General features: G+C 41.2%; 1 protein-coding gene across 1 annotated transcript in view; it reads left to right on the top strand.

Moving 5' to 3' along the window:
* Positions 1-23,161, top strand: part of HABP4 (hyaluronan binding protein 4) — a 40,271-nt gene extending 17,110 nt beyond the window's left edge. Inside the window, exons 5-8 of the mRNA XM_046023927.1 lie at positions 4,269-4,352; positions 17,386-17,557; positions 20,127-20,312; positions 21,788-23,161. Of these exons, the coding sequence (XP_045879883.1) occupies positions 4,269-4,352; positions 17,386-17,557; positions 20,127-20,312; positions 21,788-21,844 (499 nt within the window). The 3' untranslated portion in view covers positions 21,845-23,161. The remainder of the gene's footprint in view (positions 1-4,268; positions 4,353-17,385; positions 17,558-20,126; positions 20,313-21,787) is intronic.
* The last annotated feature ends 509 nt before the right edge of the window (positions 23,162-23,670 follow it).

Here is a 23,670-nt window from a genome sequence, read left to right as displayed (position 1 = left end):
TCATCTCCATGACTTAATTATATTATAGCTGGAGTTTATGCCTCTTAATCCCCTTCACCTATTTTACCCATCCTTCTTCCCCCCATGCCCCTACTGCAATGGCCCATTTGTTCTCTGTATTTATGAGTCTTTTTTTCTTCATTTGTTTTGTTTTTTAGATTACACATGAGTGAAATCATATGGAATTTGTCTTTCTCTGTCTGACTTACTTCACTTAGCATAATACCTTCAGGTCCATCCATGTTGTCATGAATGGCAAGATTTTATTCTTTTTTATGACTAAGTAATATCCCACTGTACATATATAGGACATCTTCTTTATCCATTCATCTATCAGTGGGCACTTAGGTTTCTTCCATGTCTTGACTATTGTAAATAATGTGGTAGTAAACGTAAGGGTACATGTATCTTTTAAAATTTATCTTTTGGGGCACCTGGGTGGCTCATCCGGTTAAGCGTCTGCCTTTGGTTGAGGTCATGATCCCAGAGTCCCGGATCAAGTCCTGCATGTGACTCCCTGCTTGGTGGGCAGTCTGCTTCTCCCTTTGCCCCTCACCCTGCTGTGATCTTGCTCTCTCTCTCTCAAATAAATAAATAAAATTAAGAAAAAAATTTTTAAAAAATTCATCTTTTGGGGCACCTGAGTGGCTCAGTTGGTTAAGCATCTGACTCGTTATTTTGACTCAGATTGTGGGATTGAGCCCTGCGTCAGGCTGCACACTTGGTGGGAAGTCTGCTTGGGATTCTTTCTCTCCCTCTGCCCCTCTCCCTGCTTGCACAAACACTCACTCTCTCAAATGATCTTATTAAATAAATAAATAAATAAAATTTATCTTTTCTTTGTGGAGTGGTGAATACCCAAAGTGGCATTGCTGGATCATATGGTAATTCTATTTTAATTGTTTGAATAACCTCCATACTCCATACACTCTGTGTTTGCCATAGTGGCTGCACCAATTCACATTCCCACCAGCAGTGCACAAGGATTCCCTTTTCTCCACACCCTCAGCAACAAAGACATTTCTTGTCTTTTTAATACTAGCTCTTCTGACTGGTGTGAGATAATATCTCATTGTGGCTTTGATTTTTTCATTTCCCTGATGATGAGTGATGTTGAGCTTCTTTTCCTGTGTCTGTTGGCCGTCTGTATGTCTTTGGAGAAATGTCTAGTCAACTCCTCTGCCCGTTTTTAAATTGTACTGTTAGTTTTGTTTTTTTTTTTTGGTGTTGAGTTGGGTGAGTTCTTTATATATTTTGGATATTGACCCCTTTTCAAAGATCTTCTCCCATTCAGTAGGTTGCTTTTTCATTTTCTTGATGGTTTCTTTCATTGTGCTAAGATTTTTATTAAGTTTTATTTAGTCCCAATAGTCTATTTTTGCTTTTGTTTCCATTGGCTGAGGAGACAGATACAGAAAAATATTGCTGAACAGATGTCCAGGAGTGTACTGCCTATGGTTTCTTTCTTTCTTTCTTTCTTTCTTTCTTTCTTTCTTTCTTTCTTTCTTCCTTTCTTCCTTCCTTCCTTCCTTCTTTCCTTCCTTCCTTCCTCTTTCTTTCTTCCTTTCTTTCAGAATTTTATGGTTTCAGTTTCTACATTTAGGTCTTTAATCCATTTTGATTTTATTTTTGTGTATGATGTAAGGAAGTAGTCCAATCTCAGCCTTTTGCATGTAGCTATCCAGTTTCCCAACACCTCTTGTTCAAGAGGCTGTCTTTTCCCCATTTATGTTCTTGCCTCTTTGTCGTAGACTGGTTGACCATGTAAGCATAGGTTTAGTTCTGGGCTCCCTTCTGTTGCATTGATCTATATCTTTATTATTGTGTCAGTACTGTACTGTTTTGTTATTACAGCTTTGTAGCATACTTTGGAATCTGGGATTGTGGTATCTTCAGATTTGTTGTTCTCAGGAGTGCTTTGGCTATCTGGGGTCTTTTGTGGTTCTATACACGTTTAGGATTGTTTGTTTTAGTTCTATGAAAAATACCATTGGCATTTTGAGAGGGATTGCATTGAATCTGTAGATTGCTTTGAGTAGTGTGGACGTTTTATTTTTTTTAAAGATTTTATTTATTTATTTGACAGAGATCACAAGTAGGCAGAGAGGCAGGCAGAGAGAGAGGAGGAAGCAGGCTCCTCGCCGAGCAGAGAGCCCTATGCGGGGCTCAATCCCAGGACCCTGAGATCATGACCCGAGCCGAAGGCAGAGGCTTTAACCCACTGAGCCACCCAGGTGCCCCAGTGTGGACATTTTAACAATATTAATTCTTTCAATCCATGAACAAGAGTATCTTTTCATTTATTTATATTGTCTTTAATTACTTTTATCAGTGTCTTATAGTTTTCACAGTACAGGTCTTTCATCTCCTTGGTTCAGTTTATTCATAGGCATTTTATTCTTTTTAATGCAATTATAAATGGGATTATTTTTGTAATGTCTGTGCTGATTCATTATTACTATATAGGAATGTAACAGATTCCTATAACTTTACTGAAATCATTTATTAGTTCTAATGGTTTTTGGTGAGTAATTTAGGGTTTTCTATATATAATATCATGTCACCTGCAAATAGTGTCAGTTTTACGTCTTACCTGTCTCTATGCCTTTTATTTTTTTCTTGTCTGATTGTTGTGGCTAGGACTTTAAGAACTATGTTGAATTAAAGTGGTAAGAGTGGACATCCTTGTTTTGTTCCTGATCTTAGAGGAAATGTTTCCAGTTTTTCACCATTGAGTATGATATTAGCTGTGAGTTTTTCATATAAGGCCTTTATTATGTTGAGGTATTTCTGGTTTTATATTGTTGTGACCAGAAAAAGATGCTTGATGTGATTTCAGTCTTTTAAGTTCATTGAGACCTATTTTGTAGTCTAACGTGTGGTCTATCCTGGAGAATGTTTCATATGCACTTGAAAAGAATGTATATTCTGTTACATGGGAATGCTTTGTTCTGTATCTGTTAAGTCCATCTGACGTAATGTGTCTTTCAAAGCCGCTGATTGATTTTCTGTCTGGATGATCTATCCATCAATGTAAGTGGGGTGTTAAAGTCTTGTACTATTGCTGTATCACTGTCAGTTTCTCCCTTTATGTCTGTTAACATTTACTTTATATGTTTAGGTGCTCCTGTGTTGGGCGCATAGACATTCATAGTAGTTATACTGTCTTCTTGGATTGATCTCTTTATCATTATGTAATACTCTTCTTTGTCTCTTGTTAGAGTTTTTGTTTTAAAGTCTATTTTGTCTGATATAAATATTGATACCCAGCTTTTTTTCTTTTTTCATCTTCTATTTGCATGGTAAATGTTTTTTCCATCTCTTCATTTTCAGCCTATGTTTGGTTTTAGGTCTGAGGCAGAATATAGATGGGTCTTGCTTTTTCATCCATTCAGTCACCACCTTATGTCTTTCACTGGAGCATTTAGTCCACTTACATTTAAAGTAATTATTGATAGATATGCATTACTGCCATTTTGTTAATCATTTCCTGCTTGTTTTTTTAAATTTCTTCTCTTTTCCTTTCTCTCTTACTTTCTTCCCTTGTGATTTGATGACTTTCTTAGTATTATTTTGGATTCTTTTCTCTTTATTTTTTATTTATGTATTACAGGTTTTTGGTTTGTGGTTACCTTGAGGTTCATATATAATATCCTGTGTATTTGGCAGACTGTATTGTGGATGGTTGCTTAAATTTGAACACATTCTGAAAACACAGGTTGAGAAATTTTATGGCCTCTGCTAATACTTGGAATTTCCTAGGACATTAGGGGTTTTTAAATAATTGTTGTGGTCATTTATAATCTGTATTTAATTTTAGGCCATTCATATAAAGTTCTATTTCTAAAAGTACTTTCCACGCTTTTCAAGTAATTTCAATGGATTAGCAGTTTTCTCTTGATTTTGATGTGGATTACCTATGTGTGTATATAATTCCTTGAATGGTATTTACTTAAGAAAAAGGATATTGGGGTGCCTGGGTGGCTCAGTGGGTTAAGCCTCTGCCTTCGGCTCAGGTCATGATCCCAGGGTCCTGGGATCGAGCCCTGCATCAGGCTCTCTGCTCAGCAGGGAGCCTGCTTCCTCCTCTCTCTCTGCCTGCCTCTCTGCCTACTTGTGATCTCTGTCAAATAAATAAACAAAATCTTTAAAAAAAAAAAAGAAAAAAAGAAAAAGGATATTGAAATGTATTTTTTTCTGTCTTGAATATGTAAGAGCACGGATGTAAACATATTTGTGTGACCAGAACGATTCTCACTGCTTTTCAGTGACATGGAGCAGACTGCACCGATGGAAGAGACCACAGCAGCGGAAGAGTCCCCGGGCCCCCTGGAGGACGAATCTCCAGCCAAGTGGGTATTTTGTTTATTTTCCCCATGGGTGGTTGTTGGTCTTTTCCTTAAGGATTTCGATTTCTAAGAGTCCTTCACAGAGCAGGAAGCTCACCTTTTATTATATCACAGAAGGCTGACCTTGATGTACTAATGAATAATGGAACTCATTAATAATTCAAATAATCTAATGGCTGATTATTAATGATAACTAATGAGTTAAATTTAGGTATTCCAGTCAGTGCCCACAACCACTTTTTCATCAGCAGCTTGTACTGTAATTAGTCTTCCTCTTATCAGGACCCTCATCTTTTGTCCCTTTATTCTCTGAGTCCATCCTCCCTCTTGTCCTTGTGGAGCTTAGGTCCCTGAACCACCTCTAGCATCCTTGCCCAGTCCTTCAACCCTCTTGGCCTTGGATCTTTTGTTATGCCTTGCTAGCAAAGCCTGCCTCCTGGATGACCACTGTCTGCCTTCTCTCTCCCCGAACCCTCAGGCTGAGCGCTGCAGCTTACAGAGCAGAGCCAGCAGGAAACCCTGTAAATTCTCAATCCCCTACATTCGGAAATGAGCCCTCAACACTGCCCAGCAGTCCTCTCTTCTTGGGCTCACTCTTTCTCCCACCATCTACAATGATCAGTTCCATCCTTCATGTCTCCTCGAAACCTTGACATTACCCCTATTTCCTCCTCCCCCTCTCCTTCCCATACCCACACCTCCTCTTTCATTTTCCGGGTACAACTTTGCCTCCTGTGTCACACAGAAATTGGGAGCCATCAGATGGGAACTTCATCATCCTTCCACTCTGAAAGGTACAAACCGGCCTGCCCCGGCCTGCCTCTGAGCCTCCTTCCCTCATGGTAAGATAGAGGCACCATTTCTCCTGCCACTTGGTCAGGCTCTGGAGAAACCTCACCCTATCAGCTCCCTCCTCCCACTTTGGTCTTCATCAAAGGTTTAAACATGCTCAGCACCTCCTATTTTACATCTCTCCTCTTGCCCCACATTCTCATTCAGTTACCTTTCTCAGGGTTCTCTGTACTCTTTCTTCATTTGCTCTCTTTTCACTTAAGCCTCACTTCACTCCAGGTCTGGCTCTGTGTCCATTGCCCCTTGGAAACTGTCACCACATGTCTCCCACCTAACAGATATTTCCATCGGTGTCTTTCTTGACCTGTCAGAGCATTTGGCTTTATTGATTTCTTCTTAAGCTTGCCTTCACTGGTTTCTGCGATTGCTGTAGTCTTCTGGTTTTCCTTCTGCCTCTTAGCTCCTCCTTTATAGACTCATCCTTGTCTGTCTGTCTTTTAAAATGCCGAGTTCTTCAGGGCTCTGCCACAGGCCCCCTCTTTAGTGTCCTTTATAGGATCCCACGCACCCCTGCAGCTTCAGTCGTCATTTATGTGCGGACTCCAGACTCTGTCTCTGGCTCCCACCTTTGGCATGGGCTCCTGGTGTGTGTGTGTAGCTGCCTACTCTGGACACCTCACCTCCCCTTGACTATTGCAGATGCTCCTCCTGTTCCATGTGTCCAAGAGAATTCTAGAAACCTCTGTTCTCATTAGGTGTTTCCATCTTGGGGAACAGCCTTTAGCCATCCATCCAGCTGCACAAATCAGAAACTTGGGAGTTATCCTTGAGACTTCTTTCTTCTTGACCCCCATCTTTCCCCCGAATGCAGTCTGTCACTCTGCCCTGGTGATAGGTGCATTCTCATCTCCTCTCATCTCCACTCCTCACCGTCCTGTCATCCGATCTGTCACCACAGCTCCTGACGGGATTTCCTTCTTTCTCACCTTCAACCAGCCATTTCACACTAGCATTCTGGTTGTCATATGTCCTCACCCCTGGGGCAAGACCCCAGTGGCTTGCTATTCCTTTCCTGCCCCTTGATCTGACCTTTATAGTCCTCCATGGCCTGTCCCCCTCAGAGCCCTCAAGTGCAGCTGTTCATGCGCTTTCTGTGGGTTCAGCACATGGCCCCATGTGGTGTTCTCAAGCACCTTTCTTCTGCTGCTGCCCCTGCCTCACACAGGTCAGAGTGCTTCTGCAAGTGCTGTGGTCCGTTTTTTTCCCTGTCTCACCTCCAGAGCCCCTTCACCCTTCACTGATTTAACTCTTACTTGTTCTTCAGCTGCATAGAGGCAAGGTGTCCAGTGGTTAAGAGCACAGACCCTTGGGCAGTGTGTGGGTTCACATCCCAGCTCTGCCACTTAGTAGTTTGGGCAAGTTATGTATTCTCTCTGTGCCAGTCATCTTCATGTGTAAAATGGGAGTAATAACGCTACCTACATCTTAGCTTTGTTACAAGGACTGGTTGGGTGTGTGTTTGTGTCACAGGGGGCCCTGGCATGTAGTTAATGCTGTACAAATATCTGCTGTTATTATTCTCCTTATTGCAAGAGAAAAGTGCTGCAATGAGTGATGATCATGAAAGCTGTTACCTTACTATTCGGAACAACTAAGAAGTATATTGAATTAAAGAAATAACTTAGCAATACAAATATTTAGACAGCTAAGTAAGGAAGTAGATTAACAGTTAATCTACTGTTAACTGGGGAGCAAGTGAGCTAACTAGATACCTTCAGGAAAAAATATCTTTTTTTGAGCCAATAAACCACTTATACAAATTCGGGCTATGTAAGGCAGAATGATAGTCAATGATAACATAACTCTAATCTATGGAATTGGATAAGGTACTCTAGCTTTCATAATATTAGACAAAATAACTCAGTCAGTTACTCTGAAAGACAAAATACTACTTAGTGATCTGGGGGCAGTCTCACTGTCTGCAGGATCCTAGCAGAGCTAGCTGGCAGACACCCGACACCCCCCCCCCCCCCCCCGCTCCTCTGCTGACTGCAGTGGACAGGCAGTGTCTAGTTCAAACTGCAGGGGCTGGGCTGTGGCTAAAGCCACGGGGCCGTCTGCTGGCCAACTGTACTGTCAAGTTCTTGTTTCTGCACTGCCCAGTCAAACTTTAAAATTATCACTAAGAATCCTAATAATAACAGTTTTTTTGATAACTTTCAAAATCAGGTTTGTGTTTGAGAAGTACATCCGATGGCAATGACGCTGTCTGGTCACCGCTGTATCTGAATGCTGAGTGCACACTTGGGCTGTCAGCACTCAGCCAAAACGAATATTCAGCACACGTGTCAGCTTAGAACTTCCTGATAGATTAAAGTACCCTCACTTAGGCTCAGACATACACCCCAAAGAACATATATTTTCCTCAGATTGGACACATTTTGTAGACGGATGTGCTGTGCCCTTCCTTCTCTTCCTTCCCTCCTTCCTCTTTTCGTTACGGAAGTATTACATGTCCGTGATCACATGGTGTTGTCTGAAGATGTTTGTGACGATGTCTTGGGAGTATTTTGCTACAAGACTATAATAATAAATCTTACATTTATAGAGCATTTGCTGTGTGCCAGGAGCTGCTCTAAATGCTTCCATGTCTGAACTCCTTAACCCTTTGCTGCCCCTCAGTGAAGGAGAAGACACTGTTGCTGACGTTATGGAAAGACACAGAGGTGAAAGGACCTCCTAAGCATCGTAGAGCTAGCATTCAAACCAGATGTTGTCGGACATCCATGCTCTTACCTATAGTGGGTGGTAGAAATGGTTGAAAAGTGCCGTGTACAACAGTTTGCTCTGAAGAACTGAAAAGGGGGAAGATGTTGGTTCCGTGAGCAGGGGAAGGGCTGGCTAGGGTGGCTGAGACTCCCTCTTCAGTAATATGGAACAGTGCTCCCTTCCTTAAAAGTGAAAAGGCCCTTATGAAAACAGAATGTTGAGGAAGCATCATTACAAAATACCTGCAATGGAATATTTTTCACTGTAGTTTGTTTCCAAGTATTTTGCGCTTAGACAGTGAAGAGTGTTATGTATTGAATTTTCTTAAAGCCAGAAAACAGCTCTTTAAAATGTTTATGGCAAATTTCTGAGGCGCTCACAAGTTAGCATCAAATTCACTTCCCTTTCAGGACTAGCTTGGGAAGGAAGGAAGAGGTACTGCTTGCATGTTAGGTTAAATCCACTTGTCCTGGTTAAGTACTCAGTTAATCAAGTTTTATTTCTAGAACCCACTTTTTTTCCGTTCCCTGCACTCTTTCATATATTGAGGTAAAAACATATTGCCTGAATGGCTATTTGGATGTTTGTTGTTATGTATGTTTTGTCTGCCTCTTATTCCCTAAAGAGCACTGAGTCTGAGTCTGGGCTTCAGAGACAGAATGAGGGATATGAAACTCTGTGACCTCTGCCTCAGTTTCCTTACCTGTAAAATGGAGTTATTAATTGGATCTAACTTGTGGGATTAATTATCATGACAAAATTAATGTAAAGCACATTGAATAGCATCTGGCACCTAGTAAGCACATAGTAAATGTTAGCATTATCGCCTCATTTATTTTTAAATAAAGTAACAGTTGTTAAAACAGTTCTATAATTTCAACCATATAGCAACGATATTTATCAAATTTTCATGTAGATTTATTCACCATATCGCAGATTAGACCACCTTCTATCTGTAAGCAGCTTTGATGGAAAATCATCTCCCAAAATTTTTGATAATGTACCAAGAACTGTGAAGGTCTTTGAATTCATCAAAAGATGGCGGGGAGGGAGGGGTGTTAAATTTAGAGTGATAGCAATTACAATGCTTTTATAACTGTTAGAAATATAACCACTTTTGTCCCTCCTGGAACCGAGGGATTAATTATACATCTCTTCCTGTTGAAAAGCCAGTCTGCTAAAACTGCCAGTAAAAACTGCATTTGGTGCCAATCCAGAGAGCAAATGGGATCTGCCTCACAGAACTTTCATATAATGGGTTTTTTGTAATAATTTGTAGTCAATAGAGAATAAGGTTAAGGAGCCTGTCCTTGGTGATTTTCTACATCTCCCAACATGACTTGTTGCAGTGACAGATGGTAAAGGAGAATGCTTTGGGAACATCTGTACATACACTCATGAGTGGTGTGCAGGGCGATCACTTTCAAGGAGGGGAGCACTTGCCGCAAATGCTCTCTTCTGAGCTCAACTGTTTGCTCCACTTTGGGTGTCTATGTATCATTTAAAGATTGCATTTCTCATATGCCTTACCCTTTTTTGTTCTAACTATTCATGCTTAGTTATTCATGATGTTGTTTAAGACAAACAGAAAAAGTATTCCTTTTGTGGTCTCAACACAAGGTCTGTTCTTACTGAACTTTGGAATTTATTAACTTGTATTAGGGCATCTGAGTTGTGATAGAATCCTGAAATTCATTGTGTCAGTTTTAGAAATCAGAACTAGATTATAGTCTATAATCAGAATAGCATTATAGAAATACGTTTTATTGGTGTGCCTGGGTGGCTCAGTGGGTTAAAGCCTCTGCCTTTGGCTCAGGTCATGATCCCCAGGGTCCTGAGATCGAGCCCCCGCATTGGTCTCTCTGCTCAGTGAGGAGCCTGCTTCCCCCTCTCTCTCTGCCTGCCTTTTTGCCTACTTGTGCTCTGTCAAATAAATTTTTTTAAAATGAGTTTTATTGATTTCCCAATTCTGTCACAAGTAGCCTAAATGATCTTTGCGAATCCTTAGCATTTCTTTATTTTTAGAACTGTATTAGAGATTATGTTATAGGAAGATGTGTATAAAAAATAGTACAATGAGCTTCCAACTAAATTATTTGTCTTAGACTTTTATCAAATATGGCCATTCTTGTTTCATATATATTTCTATCCATTTCCTCTTCCCCCCAGGATATCATATATCATTCTTAGATGTTTCAGAGTGTTGTATCTAAAAGTCTACTCTTTTCTTGTTGTTTTGTTTAAGATTGATTTATTTGAGAGAGAATGATTATGGGGGAAGGGGCAGAGGGAGAGAGTCTTTTTTTTTTTTTTTTAGATTTTATTTATTTATTTGACAGAGAGAGATCACAAGTAGACAGAGAGGCAGGCAGAGAGAGAGAGAGGGAAGTAGGCTCCCTGCTGAGCAGAGAGCCCGATGCGGGACTCGATCCCAGGACCCCGAGATCATGACCTGAGCCGATGGCAGCGGCTTAACCCACTGAGCCACCCAGGCGCCCCAAGGGAGAGAGTCCTAAGGAGACTCCCCACTGAGCACAGAGCCCGACAACATGGGGCTAAGTCTCATAACCCTGAGCCAAAACCAAGAGTCAGACACTTAACCGACTGTGCCACCCTGGTGCCCCTAAAAGTCTACTCTTTTTAACTGGAATAGTGTTAGATCCCACCTAAAGTTTTTAACAATTCCTTAAACGTCTGGGCAGTTTGTCAGTTTCCCTGATTGTCTCAAAATCTCTTTTTAAAACAATTTGTCTGAATTGAAATATACATCTCAATGGGTTTATTTCTTACCTCTTTTTAAAACCATACTGTCGGGTGCCTGGGTGGCTCAGTTGGTTAGGCGACTGCCTTCGGCTCAGGTCATGATCCTGGAGTCCCAGGATCGAGTCCCACATTTGGCTCCCAGCCCCATGGGGAGTCTGCTTCTCCCTCTGACCTTCTCCTCATTCATGCTCTCTCTCACTGTCTCTCTCTCAAAATAAATAAATAAAATGTTTAAAACCATACTATTGAGAGACAGTTCACACCCAGTGAGTCACATGTGTTTAGTATGTGTACAGTCTCATGAGCCTTGACATCCATCTGTACATGTAAAACCATCACAACCAAAATGATGAGCCTGTCCATTAACCCAAAAAAGTTCCTTTTATCCTTTGTCATCCCTCCCTTATGCCCCTTTTCCCCAGGCAGCCAGTGATCTCCTTTTTGTCACTGAAGTTTAATTTGCAGTCACTACAGTTTTCTGGAAATGGAATCATCCACCATGTATTCTTTTTTGCCTGTGTCCTTACACTGAGCACACTTCCGCAATTCATCCGTGTTGCTGCTGATGCAGTGTCCAACAGTATTCCCTGCTTCTTTACCTTCTACCTGCTGGTCATTTGGGTTGTTTCCAGTTCTTGTTCCTATAAGTGAGGCTGCTGTGAATGAACAATTTGTGTATAAGTCTTTCTGGGATATACATTTTCATTTCTCCTGTGTAAACGCCGAGGAGTGGAATGGTTGGACTACATGGCTGGTGATTATATACAACTTTTCGAGAAACTGACAAACTTTTTTCTAAGGTGGTTGTTCCAGTTTTTATGATTTTTAGCCATTATAATAGGTTTATATCTCATTGGGGTTTTAGTTTGTTTTTCCCTTTTGACTAATGATGTTAAAGCAACTTTTTACGGGTTACTTGCCATCTGTATATCTTCTTTAATAAAGAGTGTTGAAATTGCCCATTTTATAACCGTTTTCTTATTACTGTGTTTTGAGAACTCTTCATATATTCTGGATTTATGTACTCTATCAGATAAATGATTTGCAAATATTTACTTCCAGTCTGTGGGCTGTCTTTTCATTCTCTCGACAGTATCTTTTGAAGAGCAGCAGTTTTTAATTTTGATGAAGTGTACTTTTTATCATCTTTATCTTTTGTTGATCCTCCTTTTGGTCTCAAATCTAAGAAATCTTTGCCCAATTTAATATCACAAAGGTTTTCTCCTGTAAGTTTAATAATTTGGGTTTTTTATATTTAGGTCTGTGATCCATTTTGAGTTGATTTTTGTATACAGTGTGAGGTGGAGATCAAAGTTCCTTTTTTTTCTTTTTTAAAAAGCATGTGTATATCTAGTTATTATAGAACATAAAATACCATTTTTAAAAAATCAGTTGCCCATGGGACGCCTGGGTGGATCAGTTACTTAGGCTTTTGCCTTCTGCTTAGGTCATGTTTGCAGGGTCCTGAGATGGAGTGCTGCATTCGGCTCTCTGTGCAGTGGGGAGCCTGTTTCCCTCTGCCTCCTCTCCCTACTCATGTTCACTCTCTCTCTCTCTTTCTCTCTCTCTCCAAATAAATAAAATCTTTAGGGGAAAAAATCAGTTGCCCATTTATGTCTAGGCCTCTTTCTCTACTCTGTTTTGTTCCATTGATCTGCTTATTTTACACTAATATTACAATATCTTGATTACTCTCAAGTCTTAATATACCCCTCAAAATGATACTTAAGAAAAAGTCACTTGCACCTCAGAAATGAGATAGGGAGGGGCACCTGGGTGGCTCAGTGGGTTAAACCTCTGCCTTCAGCTTGGGTCATGATTCCAGGATCCTGGGATCGAGCCCCGCATCAGGCAGCTCTGCTCGGCAGGGAGCCTGCTTCCTCCTTTCTCTCTGCCTGCCTCTCTGCCTGCTTGTGATCTCTGTCTGTCAGATGAATAAATAAAATCTTAAAAAAAAAAAAAAAGTATCATTTTGAACTTAGAGATTTAAGCATACTTACTGTGTTTCAATCCACTGATTTTTTTATTCTTATGGGTTCTTAAACTAATCCATTTTTTAGCTAGAGGAAACTTCTTCAAGTTGATTCTTAATCCTTTACACACACGCTCAGTCATCTTTAATGGCTTTCTTGGTTTGGGTAAGATGCATTCTGATCTCATCATCTATACTTCCTACCCAATACAAAATACCTCACGCAAGAGTCATTTTTCCAAAGAGATCCATTTCCCTTTAATAGAATATGGGAGTTAGAGAACACAGTCTGAGCACTAGGGGTGCTCAGCTACTAGGTTCTTGATTGTTTCTAGGACATTTAAGTAGATAGAGCTAAGAAACACACACACACACACACACACACCCTTTTTTTTTAAGATTTTATTTATTTGTTTGACAGATAGAGATCACAAGTAGGTAGAGAGGTAGGCAGAGAGAGAGAGAGAGAGAGAGAGAGAGGAGGAGGAGGAAGGCTCCCTGCTGAGCAGAGAGCCCGACATGGGGCTCAATCCCAGGACACTGGGATCAGGACCTGAGCTGAAGGCAGAGGCTTTAACCCACTGAGCCACCCAGGTACTCCCACACACACTTTTTAGATAAAATATGAGTTTATTCATTATTTCCATTTGAAATTTAAGACTATAAGTTTTTAGTGAAGTTTTCTTATATTTGTTTCTTTTTTACTTCCATGCTGAAAGTCCCAGTTGTCAGTAACATCACTCACTTGCTACTCACATAAGTAACAAACAACATTACCAACACTGTGTCTAATAATATGATTACTAAAAAGTTATATAGAGGGAAATGAGTAATCAAAGTCATTTGATTACTAAACTAAAGACAATTTAGTTTCTCCAGTCTCCGGATGGTTATAGCACCAACTTGATAAACATTAGGTTACCTTGATTAATTTTGTTTTCAAATTTTAGAGATTGAATTTTAACTTAAATCTATTTTATAATTCTATAAAACATTGGTGTTTCCAAAGTTCAGTCTGATAAAACACTACACTTTCCAGCTAGCTTCTATCTGTGTTCTTTCTCTGGCCTATATTTTAATTTTTAAAAATAAAACCTATGTGCATACAGGTTTCCCCTGCTATCTGAAAGTAGGGCATTCCTTTGAAACATTTTGTAGGCCAAAATGGCATAAAGCAAAGAAGTGAGTACATTAATTTATATTAAAAGTTTTTTGAGCATTCCTAGGCTCCAAAATTAACTGCTTGGGCTTTTGCAATACTTTAGGACACATCTTGCTAACAGATACACAGTAGAAATTGAGATAAAGCACAGATGCTCCCAGACATAGTTCAAAGCTGTCCGCTTGATGCTGAGATAGACTGAGTGGAGTTCCCGGGCAATGAGTTTGCTGAGGCCCCTCTCGCTGCTCAGGATACACTCTGCCTCACTGCACAATGAAAGCTGAATACTATTTTTTCACTTTTTTGCCTTTTCTCATAAAAGCAAAAGTCCTCTTTGGATTTCTTTCCGTTTGCAGAGACTGGTGTTGAGGTGGGCTTTTGTAAAAGCTTAATGTGAACTTCTAGAAAGTGGGGGATACTTGATACATTTGTACGTCTCACAATTTCTTAGGTGAACGGTAATGTACGTTCCACTTTGCTATTTCATGAACATACCCAGGAGATGCTCTCCAGCAATATATAGAGATAGAGTCTTCATGTTTACTATCCATAATTTTTCTACCAAATTTCTCTCTAGATGAGTTTGGGTTGTTTCCACTGTTTTGCTATTATAAATTCTTATGCATATATATATATATATATATATATGTATATATATATATATATATGTGTGTGTGTGTGTGTACATTCATCATTTTAACTAATGCATATACTTGTGGAACCCAAACTCATCCATCAAGATATAGAATATTACCACCGTGCCAGAAAGTTCCCTCATGCTCCTTCAGAGGCAACTACTGCTTTAATCTTTTTTCTACCATTTGCTTGATATTTTAAAGTTACTTTATAAATATGCCTGTTTTGGATGCTCTATGATTAGGTTTCTCTCTTGATTTGTCTAATAGTTTTCATGTCATTAACCTATAACCTAGGACTGTAAGTTACATTAGCCCTTCTGTGAAGGTATTATATATAGATTTGATTGCCTTCCCACTCATCACCCAATTTTTTTTAAGTTTATTGAGATATGATATCCATACTATAAAATTCAACCATTTAAATTGTACAAGTCAATGGTTTGGGGTATATTATGTTATTAATTTTTTTAAATGGTGGTAAAACATATATAACATAAAAACCACTATTTTAAACATTTGTAAGTGTACAGTTTAATGGCATTAATTCCATTCACACCGTGTGCAGCTGTTACCACCATCTATCTCCAGAACACGTTCATCCTCACAAATATAAACATTGTATCCATGAAATAATAAATCCCCATTCCTCCCTCCCCTTAACCCCTGGTAACCTCTATTCTTCTATATCTCTATGAATTTGCCTATTCTGGCACCTCACATAAGTGGCATATTGTATTTGTCCTTTTGGGTCTGACTTATTTCACTTAGCCTAATGTTCTCAGGTTCATCCGTGCCATTGGATGTATCAAGGCTTCATTTCTTTCTTTTTCATATGTTTTCTTTTTGGTGCTAAATGCACGTAACATAAAGTTTACAATTTTAATCATTTTAAAGTGTATAACTAAGTGATGTTTACTGCATTCACAGTGTTATGCAGCCATTACCATTATCTATTTCCAGAACATTTTCATCAACCTGTACCCATTAAGCAGTCCTTCCCTCGCCTCCCTGCCTCCAACCCTGGGGTCCACTAATCTGCCTTTTGTCTCTATGAATTTGCCTTTTCTGGATATCCCATATAAATGGAATTGTACATAAACTTCCATGCCTGGTTTATTTAGCATGAGGTCTTCAAGGTTTATTTGTGTTGTAACATGTATCAATACTTCATTTCTTCTTTAACCAAATAATTTTCCATAGTATTAGATATACCACATTTTGTCTGTTCATCAGTTGATGGACATCCAAGCTGTTTCTACTTTATGGTGATTGTGAATAATGCTGCTGTAAACAGCACTATGGAATTGCCATATGTGGCACCATTTGTATTTTCACATGGGCATATGTTGTCATTTCTCTTGGGTATACACCTAGCAGTGATATTGCTAGGTCAGATGGTAACTCTAGATTACATTATTAAGAATTTGCCAGACTGTTTCCTTCCTTCCTTCCTTCCTAAGATTTTATTTATTTATTTGACAGAGAGATACACAGTGAGAGAGGGAACACAAGCAGGGGGAGTGGGAGAGGGAGAAGCAGGCTCCCCGCTGAGTAGAGAGTATGATGTGGGGCTTGATCCCAGGACCCTGAGATCATGACCTGAGTTGAAGGCAGACTCTTAATGACTGAGCCATCCAGGTGCCCCTGCCAGACTGCTTTCCAAAGTGGCCAGACCATTTCGTATTCCCAAGTTCCAAGATTCCAAGTTCTCCACATCTTCACCAGCACTTGTTAAATGTCTTTTTTTTATCCTGATCATCCTACTGAGTGTGGAGTGGGTGTAAGTCATTGTGGTTTTGATTTACATTTCCCTGATGGCTAATGATATTGAGCATCTTAGTGGCTATTTTTAGATATTCTTTGGAAAAATGTCCATTCAGAGCCTTGCCTATTTTTCAGTTGAGTTATTTCTCTTCATTGAGTTGTAAGAGTCCTTTCTGTATTCCAGACATAAGTCCGTTATGAGATATATAATTCACAAATATTTTCTACTGTTCCACGGGTTTTCTTTTCACTTTCTTAATGGTGTCCTTTGCAGCACAAAAGTTTTCAGAAGTTTTGGTGATATCGTTAATCCACTTTCTCTTTTGTTGCGTACACTTCTGGTATCACCACTGCCTAATCTAACTAAGGCCATGGATATTTATGCCTGTGTTATCTTCTAAGGGGTTTGTGTGTCTAACTCTTATATTTATGTAAATGTGTGAGGTAGGGGTCTGACTTCCTTCTTTTGCGTGTAGATATCCTGTTTTCTCAGCATCATTTGTTGAAAAGACTAGTGTTTCTCCTTTGTATTATCTTTGGCACCTGCTTGAGAAAAATCAGTTTATCGTAAATGTGAGGATTTATTTCTGGGCTCTGAATTCTAGTCCATCGATCTATCGATCTATCTTCTGTTTTCTTTTAAAATCTCATGAATTTAAAGAGGGTATTTACAAATTTATGTATTTGTAACGCACTGTTTTAAAACTCTTTTCATAGTTGCCTATATTTGTTTTAACATAACAACTCCTCCCTTTTCTTTTGCAGTTACCTCATTTTGTGTGTAATGCCATCTGGGAAGGGACTGCAGGGAGGTGAAGTGTAATGTTGATGGGTTGGTGATGTTCCCATTTTTCAAAGACAGTTTTGAAACAGACAGGAAGTGGGGTTGCCTGGCTGGCAAAATTGGTGGGACATGTGGCTCCCGATCTCAGACGTGTGAGTGGGAGCCCCACATTGGGCATAGAGATTATTAAGAAAGAAAGAAAACAAGAATTACCTTCAGTTGGCAGTGATGGCATAAAATGATTAAAATGAGGAAGCTTTATGGTTCAGAGATAGTCTTACCTTATGTAAATATGAGATGTAGGATCGTGAAGGTATGCTAAACTAATAGTAACAACTTTGTCTTTGAGAAAAGACGTTTTAGACCCATCAAAAACTTCTGCTTCTTCATAGAGTTCCTGAGTTGGAGTTAGAAGAGGAAACTCAAGTTCAAGAGATGACCCTTGATGAGTGGAAAAACCTTCAAGAACAGACAAGACCAAAGCCTGAGTTTAACATCCGGAAACCTGAGTCTACTGTCCCTTCCAAAGCGGTGGTGATACACAAGTCCAAGTATAGAGATGATGTAAGCATGACATTTTCTCCTCTAGAGGTAATCTCCTAGATTACCTTACTAGAAACCAAATGACCCTTTCCACTTCTAGGGTGAAAATGGGACATTAGTATTTGGCATTTTTTTTTTTTTTAAGATTTTAGTTATTTATTTGTCAGAGAGAGAGAGAACATGCGCACAAGCAGGCAGAGTGGCAGGCAGAGGCAGAGAGAGAAGCAGGCTCCCCACTGAGCAAGGAGCCCCATGCGGGACTCGATCCAAGGACCCTAGGATCACGACCTGAGCCGAAGGCAGCAGCCCAACCCACTGAGCCACTCAGGTGTCCCAATAGTTGGCATTCTAATTTCTACCTAGGAGTAATCAGATATGATGTGTGCCTAATTTTATCTGTATATCTTATCTGTATTGTTCCTAAAAAGAGTTGAAACCTGACCTATCGACACTTCCTACAAAGCAGTTGCCGTGACAGTGCATTTTCTGCTCAACCCAGAGCTGTGCTTTGACTGTGCAAATACTGTGTGTTAATGGCATTTCATTTTTGTCTCAAAAGAGAGGTACGGTGTTTCATGAACAATGTCATTTCAAGGGATAACTCCTCTGTATTTCATGATAGAGTAGTTTCAGCTCAAACTTTGCATAAGAGCATTTAATTGGGAGTGATTGATCCTCTGAAACCGGCTGCAGTTCTGTGCTCTGTGCATTGCAGCAGCTCCGCCCTGTCGGCCTGACTGCTGAGACTCCGGGGAGGAGCCCCAGAGACCAGGCGGCGCCGTCAGGGTCGCTCACGGCTCACAGCGTTCTTCCCTCTTGTGAGGGCCTCATTTCTCAGTTTGTGTTCAGCCCTTTTTTGGAGCCTAAGCTTGGGAAAGGTTTTCTGCATAGATTGTTTGGATGGTCAGCGTGTCATTTAGACACATTCCATTTATGTTCCTGAACGTAAGGGTCCCCTGAAGCATTCATTCCTACAAGTCCATCAGCTAGCTGGGTTGGCTCTTTTCCAATTCACTTTTGTTCTTTTTTGTTCTGTGGCATCGTAAATAAAGCTTTGCCTAAACAAATGTGCTGTCAGGATGTGAAATGGGTAGTTGACAGGACAGGCGAAAACAGAAGCTGTTTGTCCTGCATCCACATCAGATTCACCCACTCTGCCTCCAGAGAGAGGTCCGGAGCATCTGAAGCACCTGGGTTGGCTGACCCATGCAGCCTGGCCTCAGGAAAGCACATGTCTTTGGTCCTTGGTAATCTTAGGGCACTGAGGGTTTTAGCCAGGAAGTGTTCTGAATGTGACAAAAGCCCAATCGTGGGGTCATGCATTTACTTTGTGCTGGGGACCCTAAGAGATGGAGCACTGCAGTGGTTTCTCCTGTTCGCCAAGTCCAGACCAACAGCAGCCTGTGAACTGAGCAGGGTCTTTGCTCAGCACCCTGATGAGGTACCACTGCCTCCCCCAGAGCCCGAAGTTTTCTACAGCACGTGCTGGACAGTTAATTTGCCTCTTGCTGTTTTTTTTGTGTTTGCCTTTTTTACCAGAGTGCCAGTGCTCCTAAATTGTTCTTTCTTTCATCGTTTTAGCTTCAACAGTCCATTTACCTAAGGTGCAGCTTTGAAAGCAATCCGAGTGTTAAACATGAAATCTGTAATGAACATGTGGCCAGAAAGGCTTGATAAGTTCAGGGAAGCTTGATTCCGTTTCCTGGACAAGTTGTAGGCATGTTTAGTATTATAGCACTTTGCAGATTTCTCATCTAAGACTATCAGCATATTTCCTGTAGATTTTTCTCAAAAGGGAGAGGTTTGTTTTATCTTTTACTAGGAATCGAAGCCAAATCAAATTTGGAACAAGATACATTTAATGGAGTTTTCTTTTAACAAGACACAGAATTTATTTGACCTCTTAAAATGTCATTTCTCAAAGTATTTTGACTGATACCGTTCTTAAAAAGCAACTGGAGTTTCTTCTGCCGCATCAGTGGCGATCCTCTGATAACCGTACTCTGTTGTTTTACTAGTTCCCTATATTTTGAGTCAGAATTGTTTATTGTAAATCATGCAGTTCTTAACATATGGTATTTGTACAGTCTGCACCCACATTGAAAGGAGTTTTTCCATCAAGTTCTATTCTAGGAAGGTGATATTTCCTTATTTATCAAAGTAGCATTTGTGAACAAATAAGACAGAAATTAAGACTTAAAATCTTAGCCGAAATACATTTAGGTACAGACCATTCATGTTGATTGCTGTTAGGCTTGTCAGATCTTACATCTTAATCTGCCAAACTGATAGAAACTTGGTCCCACTCGAATTAATCGTGACTTCAAAGATGTTTGGATGAAGTCTGTGCATATGAGAACACGTAGCTGGGAATGGGCAGATCCCCGCCTTGCTGGCACCAGAGCACCAGAGTCCCTACCTCTGCTTTGCCCTGGAGTCCAATGCTGACAACACATGGTGGGGACAGCAGGCACTGTCCTACCGTGATACCATTTTGGCTTCCTGGAAGCATGGCTCTGGGACACTAAGCTGAGTGAGTGTCCATGGAGATATGTGTGCATGTGATGCTGAGATGCTGTGACTGTTTCAGATGGTAAAGGATGACTATGAAGATGATGCCCACGTTTTCCGGAAAGCAGCCAATGACATCACATCCCAGCTGGAGATTAATTTCGGTAACCTCCCTCGTCCTGGGCGTGGAGCCAGAGGTGGCACACGGGGAGGCCGGGGAAGGATCAGAAGGGCAGAGAACTATGGACCCAGAGCAGAGGTGGTGGTGAGTGTTTGTGTTCTAGGTCCTGGATGGTTTTCTAGAGGCAGTGAGAGGATATGGATGCCCTGGGCTGTGCAGCCAGGAGAGCCATCAGGGTCTGCTGTCCATCCCTCTGTCTAGTGTGGGTCTGACATCGAGGCATTTGGAACAATGATGGTAACAGTACAGACATTGTTGGTACAGACCATTCAGTAGCCCCAGCCTCCATGGCCACCAGGGAGAACCACTGCCTTGAACAGAGAAAAATGCACTCATCTGCATCAAACAAAGGCTTGGGATCCAGTCAGATCACCTGATGGTTACTTACTATGATCTGATTGTATGCCCTGTGCCCTTATGGTGCTTTCAGGGCAGACAGGACCTTCTGTAAGGCTTCAGGGCCTCCTTATGACCTCCCCAGGCTTGTCATCTCACCTCAAACCATTCTTCCCTGCTTCTCAGCCAACACCTCTACCTCTAGTTCTTCAGACAAGCATGTTCCTGACCCCACAGGGCCTTTGCACCTGATAGTCCTTCTCTCATCCCTTTGCTTGCTCACCTAGAGTCATAGACCCTCTGACCTCGCCCCCTCACAGGAGTCTTCTCTGGGCACATTTCCTTCCAGACCAGGTCAGAGTTCTTGAGCAAACAATTTTATTTTTCTTTGAAGCGTTATCTTCATTTTTAACTCTATCCTCACGGGTGTGATTATTGATCAGTGTCTGCTATCTCTATGGTGGATGACAGAAACCATGAGTGCTTTTGCTCACTGTTGGTTTCCCCTGTGCCTCGCACACTATGTGTAGTCGGCGCTTCATAAATATTTCTGAACAAATCTGTGCATCCTGTGCTCTTCCAGCTCAGACCTGCCCTCAGGCCCCCGCCCCTTCACTGTCAAGGTGCTCTGTTTGGGGATCTGTATTCTCTTTGCCCTTTCACTGAGGCTTATCTCTGGAAGAACCCTCTCTTCTAGAAAACCCTACCTGACCATTGTGTGCACTCTGCCACCAGACTGCAGTAGGAGCCCCTCCTGGGGGCTGTTCACTGGCCACCTGCTGGCTGAAGTTACCACACTGTGACTTCCTCAGGGCTTCTCCCCTGACCTCAGGGGGACCCAGGGCAGCCAGGAACTGTCTCTAATCAACCTTGTATCTCCATGTAGTAAACATTCTCTATCATGTTTATTGGATGAAGGAAGTGCCTGTTATACAAAGGGTCAGTCACTCAGTAAGGGTTTGTGGGAGAAAGGGAGGGAGGCGGGCACTGCTGGCCATCTTGTAGTAGGGAGAGGAGCGAGTCTGAGAAGGGAGAGGCACCCTTCTGTGTCCCCCGCTCTGTGTCTCCTCTGAACTGGGGGCCTGCCTCTCCCCAGTGTTCGGGCCATAACCCCCATTAGCGCCTTCCCTGGGTGAGAGTGGGCCTGTATTTCTAGAGGGCTCTGCCCAAGTGGGAATGGGTAAAATGACTGTTGGTTTCAAAACTTTTCTTTTTTTCTTTAGACACAAGACGTTGCTCCCAACCCGGATGACCCTGAGGACTTTCCTGCTCTGGCTTGAGAGAGCCCTATTTCCCTAGCAACCTAAAACAGCATTGGCGTACCTCTGAGAGACTTTTCTTGCTGTGGGGAAGAGAGTCAGACTCTAAGAACAATAGATGTTGCTTTTTCCCGTGTAGTGTGAATTCGTTGCGCTTTTTTGGCTTGGGGGCTGTGGGATAGGGATTTCTCCAGACACAGAGCAGCAGTTCCAGTCGGGGGGTTAGTCCGGCACTTTCCCAAGAAGGTGGAGAATGGTGTTATTTTTTTATTTAAGGAATTCCAAATGAAGTTCAGAAACAATGTTTAAAATGTATATATAGAGATTGTATTGAAACCTCCACAAAAACAGGGAGAGTAAAGATGTAAAATAGAATCTACTGAGACTACTTTGTAAGTTGCACAGAATTGGAAGGCTGTGTTCTTTAGTATTAGAGGAAATACGCATAACTTGGACCATTAACTTAAAGCAGTCACAGCCTACTTTTCAGAGATGGAGGAATTAAAATACAGCTGTATTTACTGTTTACTTGTAAATGTTACTCTCCTGGAATTTTTTGAGTTCTGGTTTTCATTTAATAATATTAAGCAGCTAGTGTATATATAGCCACTGGCCACTGCTCTATGACAGAGAATTAGGAAAAGTATTGTTTTTTTTAATGGTGATTTAACTACCTCGTGGTTTCTGTGTGTATGTACACACACATACACACATGCTTAGTATAAATGTGCATATTTAGGGTTCGGGTGGTTTTTAGGATGAGTATTAAGCATATGATTTTTAAAATCATGTTATTTAACCCATCAATCAAGTGAAAGGGGTCCAGGCAAAAGAGTATTGTAACTTAACACCATATGCTTTTCTCCCTCAAAACTAGTATCTGAATTCAGCACCCATGTACAGATGCCCTCCGTCCTTGTCCCAGCAAGACTTGTAAATAACTAGTATTTATTGAACACCATGTGCGGTTTTTCTCACTCAGCCCTTATACCAGTTTACGTTCCTATTTCTTGCCTATGGTGAATGTTTGGGGTTAGGGGCCACCTCTGAGGTTAAGCCACTCCCGGAGTCCTGCAGGAGCCACACTTGGCTGTGCGCCCAGGGCGGGAACTGGGGCTGAGGCAGCTCTAACAGCTGTGGACAGCTGGGGTGATGCTCTCCCCCTTGTACCGCAGACACTCAAGAAGATAACATTTGCCTGTTGTCACCAGTGAACATGCTTGTGTTGGAATCTCAACCTGGTCCCAGGATTTATGCTTTCCCCCTGCTTTGCTATGCTGTTAAAGATGGCTCTGAACTTGAACCCAAGTGTAAATAAAGGTTGGTATTCCCTCCTAACTGTGTATAGAAAGCTGAATCCTTTTGGTCACTCCCAGGTCAAGAGAAAAGAATGTGGAAAAAGACCCAGTTGAAGGAATCGGCTGAACCACCTGCCCCAGCCACGTGATGGCTGGTTAAGGACCTTTGCTGTGGGTGACTGACTACTCTTGGTTTCATTATTAAATTAATATCTGAGTACTAAGATCTATTAACTGTTTTATTCCCTCTCCCTGGGAAGGACACAAGGGGGACTGCCCTGATCTAAGTCAAGTCTCAGGAGAGTGAATGTCAGGTCTATCTACAGTGATCAGCTAGTACAGCGTGAGGCTGTGTCATTCCTCGGCAGGCTTAATGCCGTCACATGAAGTCATCCTGCCTGCCTTGGCTTTGAAGATTGGCAAAATGGAGATCCTTTCAAGAAAATTCTCGTGTTGTAAATAATGCCTGAAAAGCCTATAGTGCTAGATTTAACTGTATTTGCAAACACCGCATCCTTCCCAGGCATACTGACATTCCCTACCAGGGAG

Source organism: Meles meles, chromosome 11 (assembly GCF_922984935.1).
Source record: "Meles meles chromosome 11, mMelMel3.1 paternal haplotype, whole genome shotgun sequence".
NCBI lineage: Eukaryota > Metazoa > Chordata > Mammalia > Carnivora > Mustelidae > Meles > Meles meles.
Note: the sequence above shows the minus strand (reverse complement) of the source record. Positions and strands in the feature narration are given on the sequence as shown.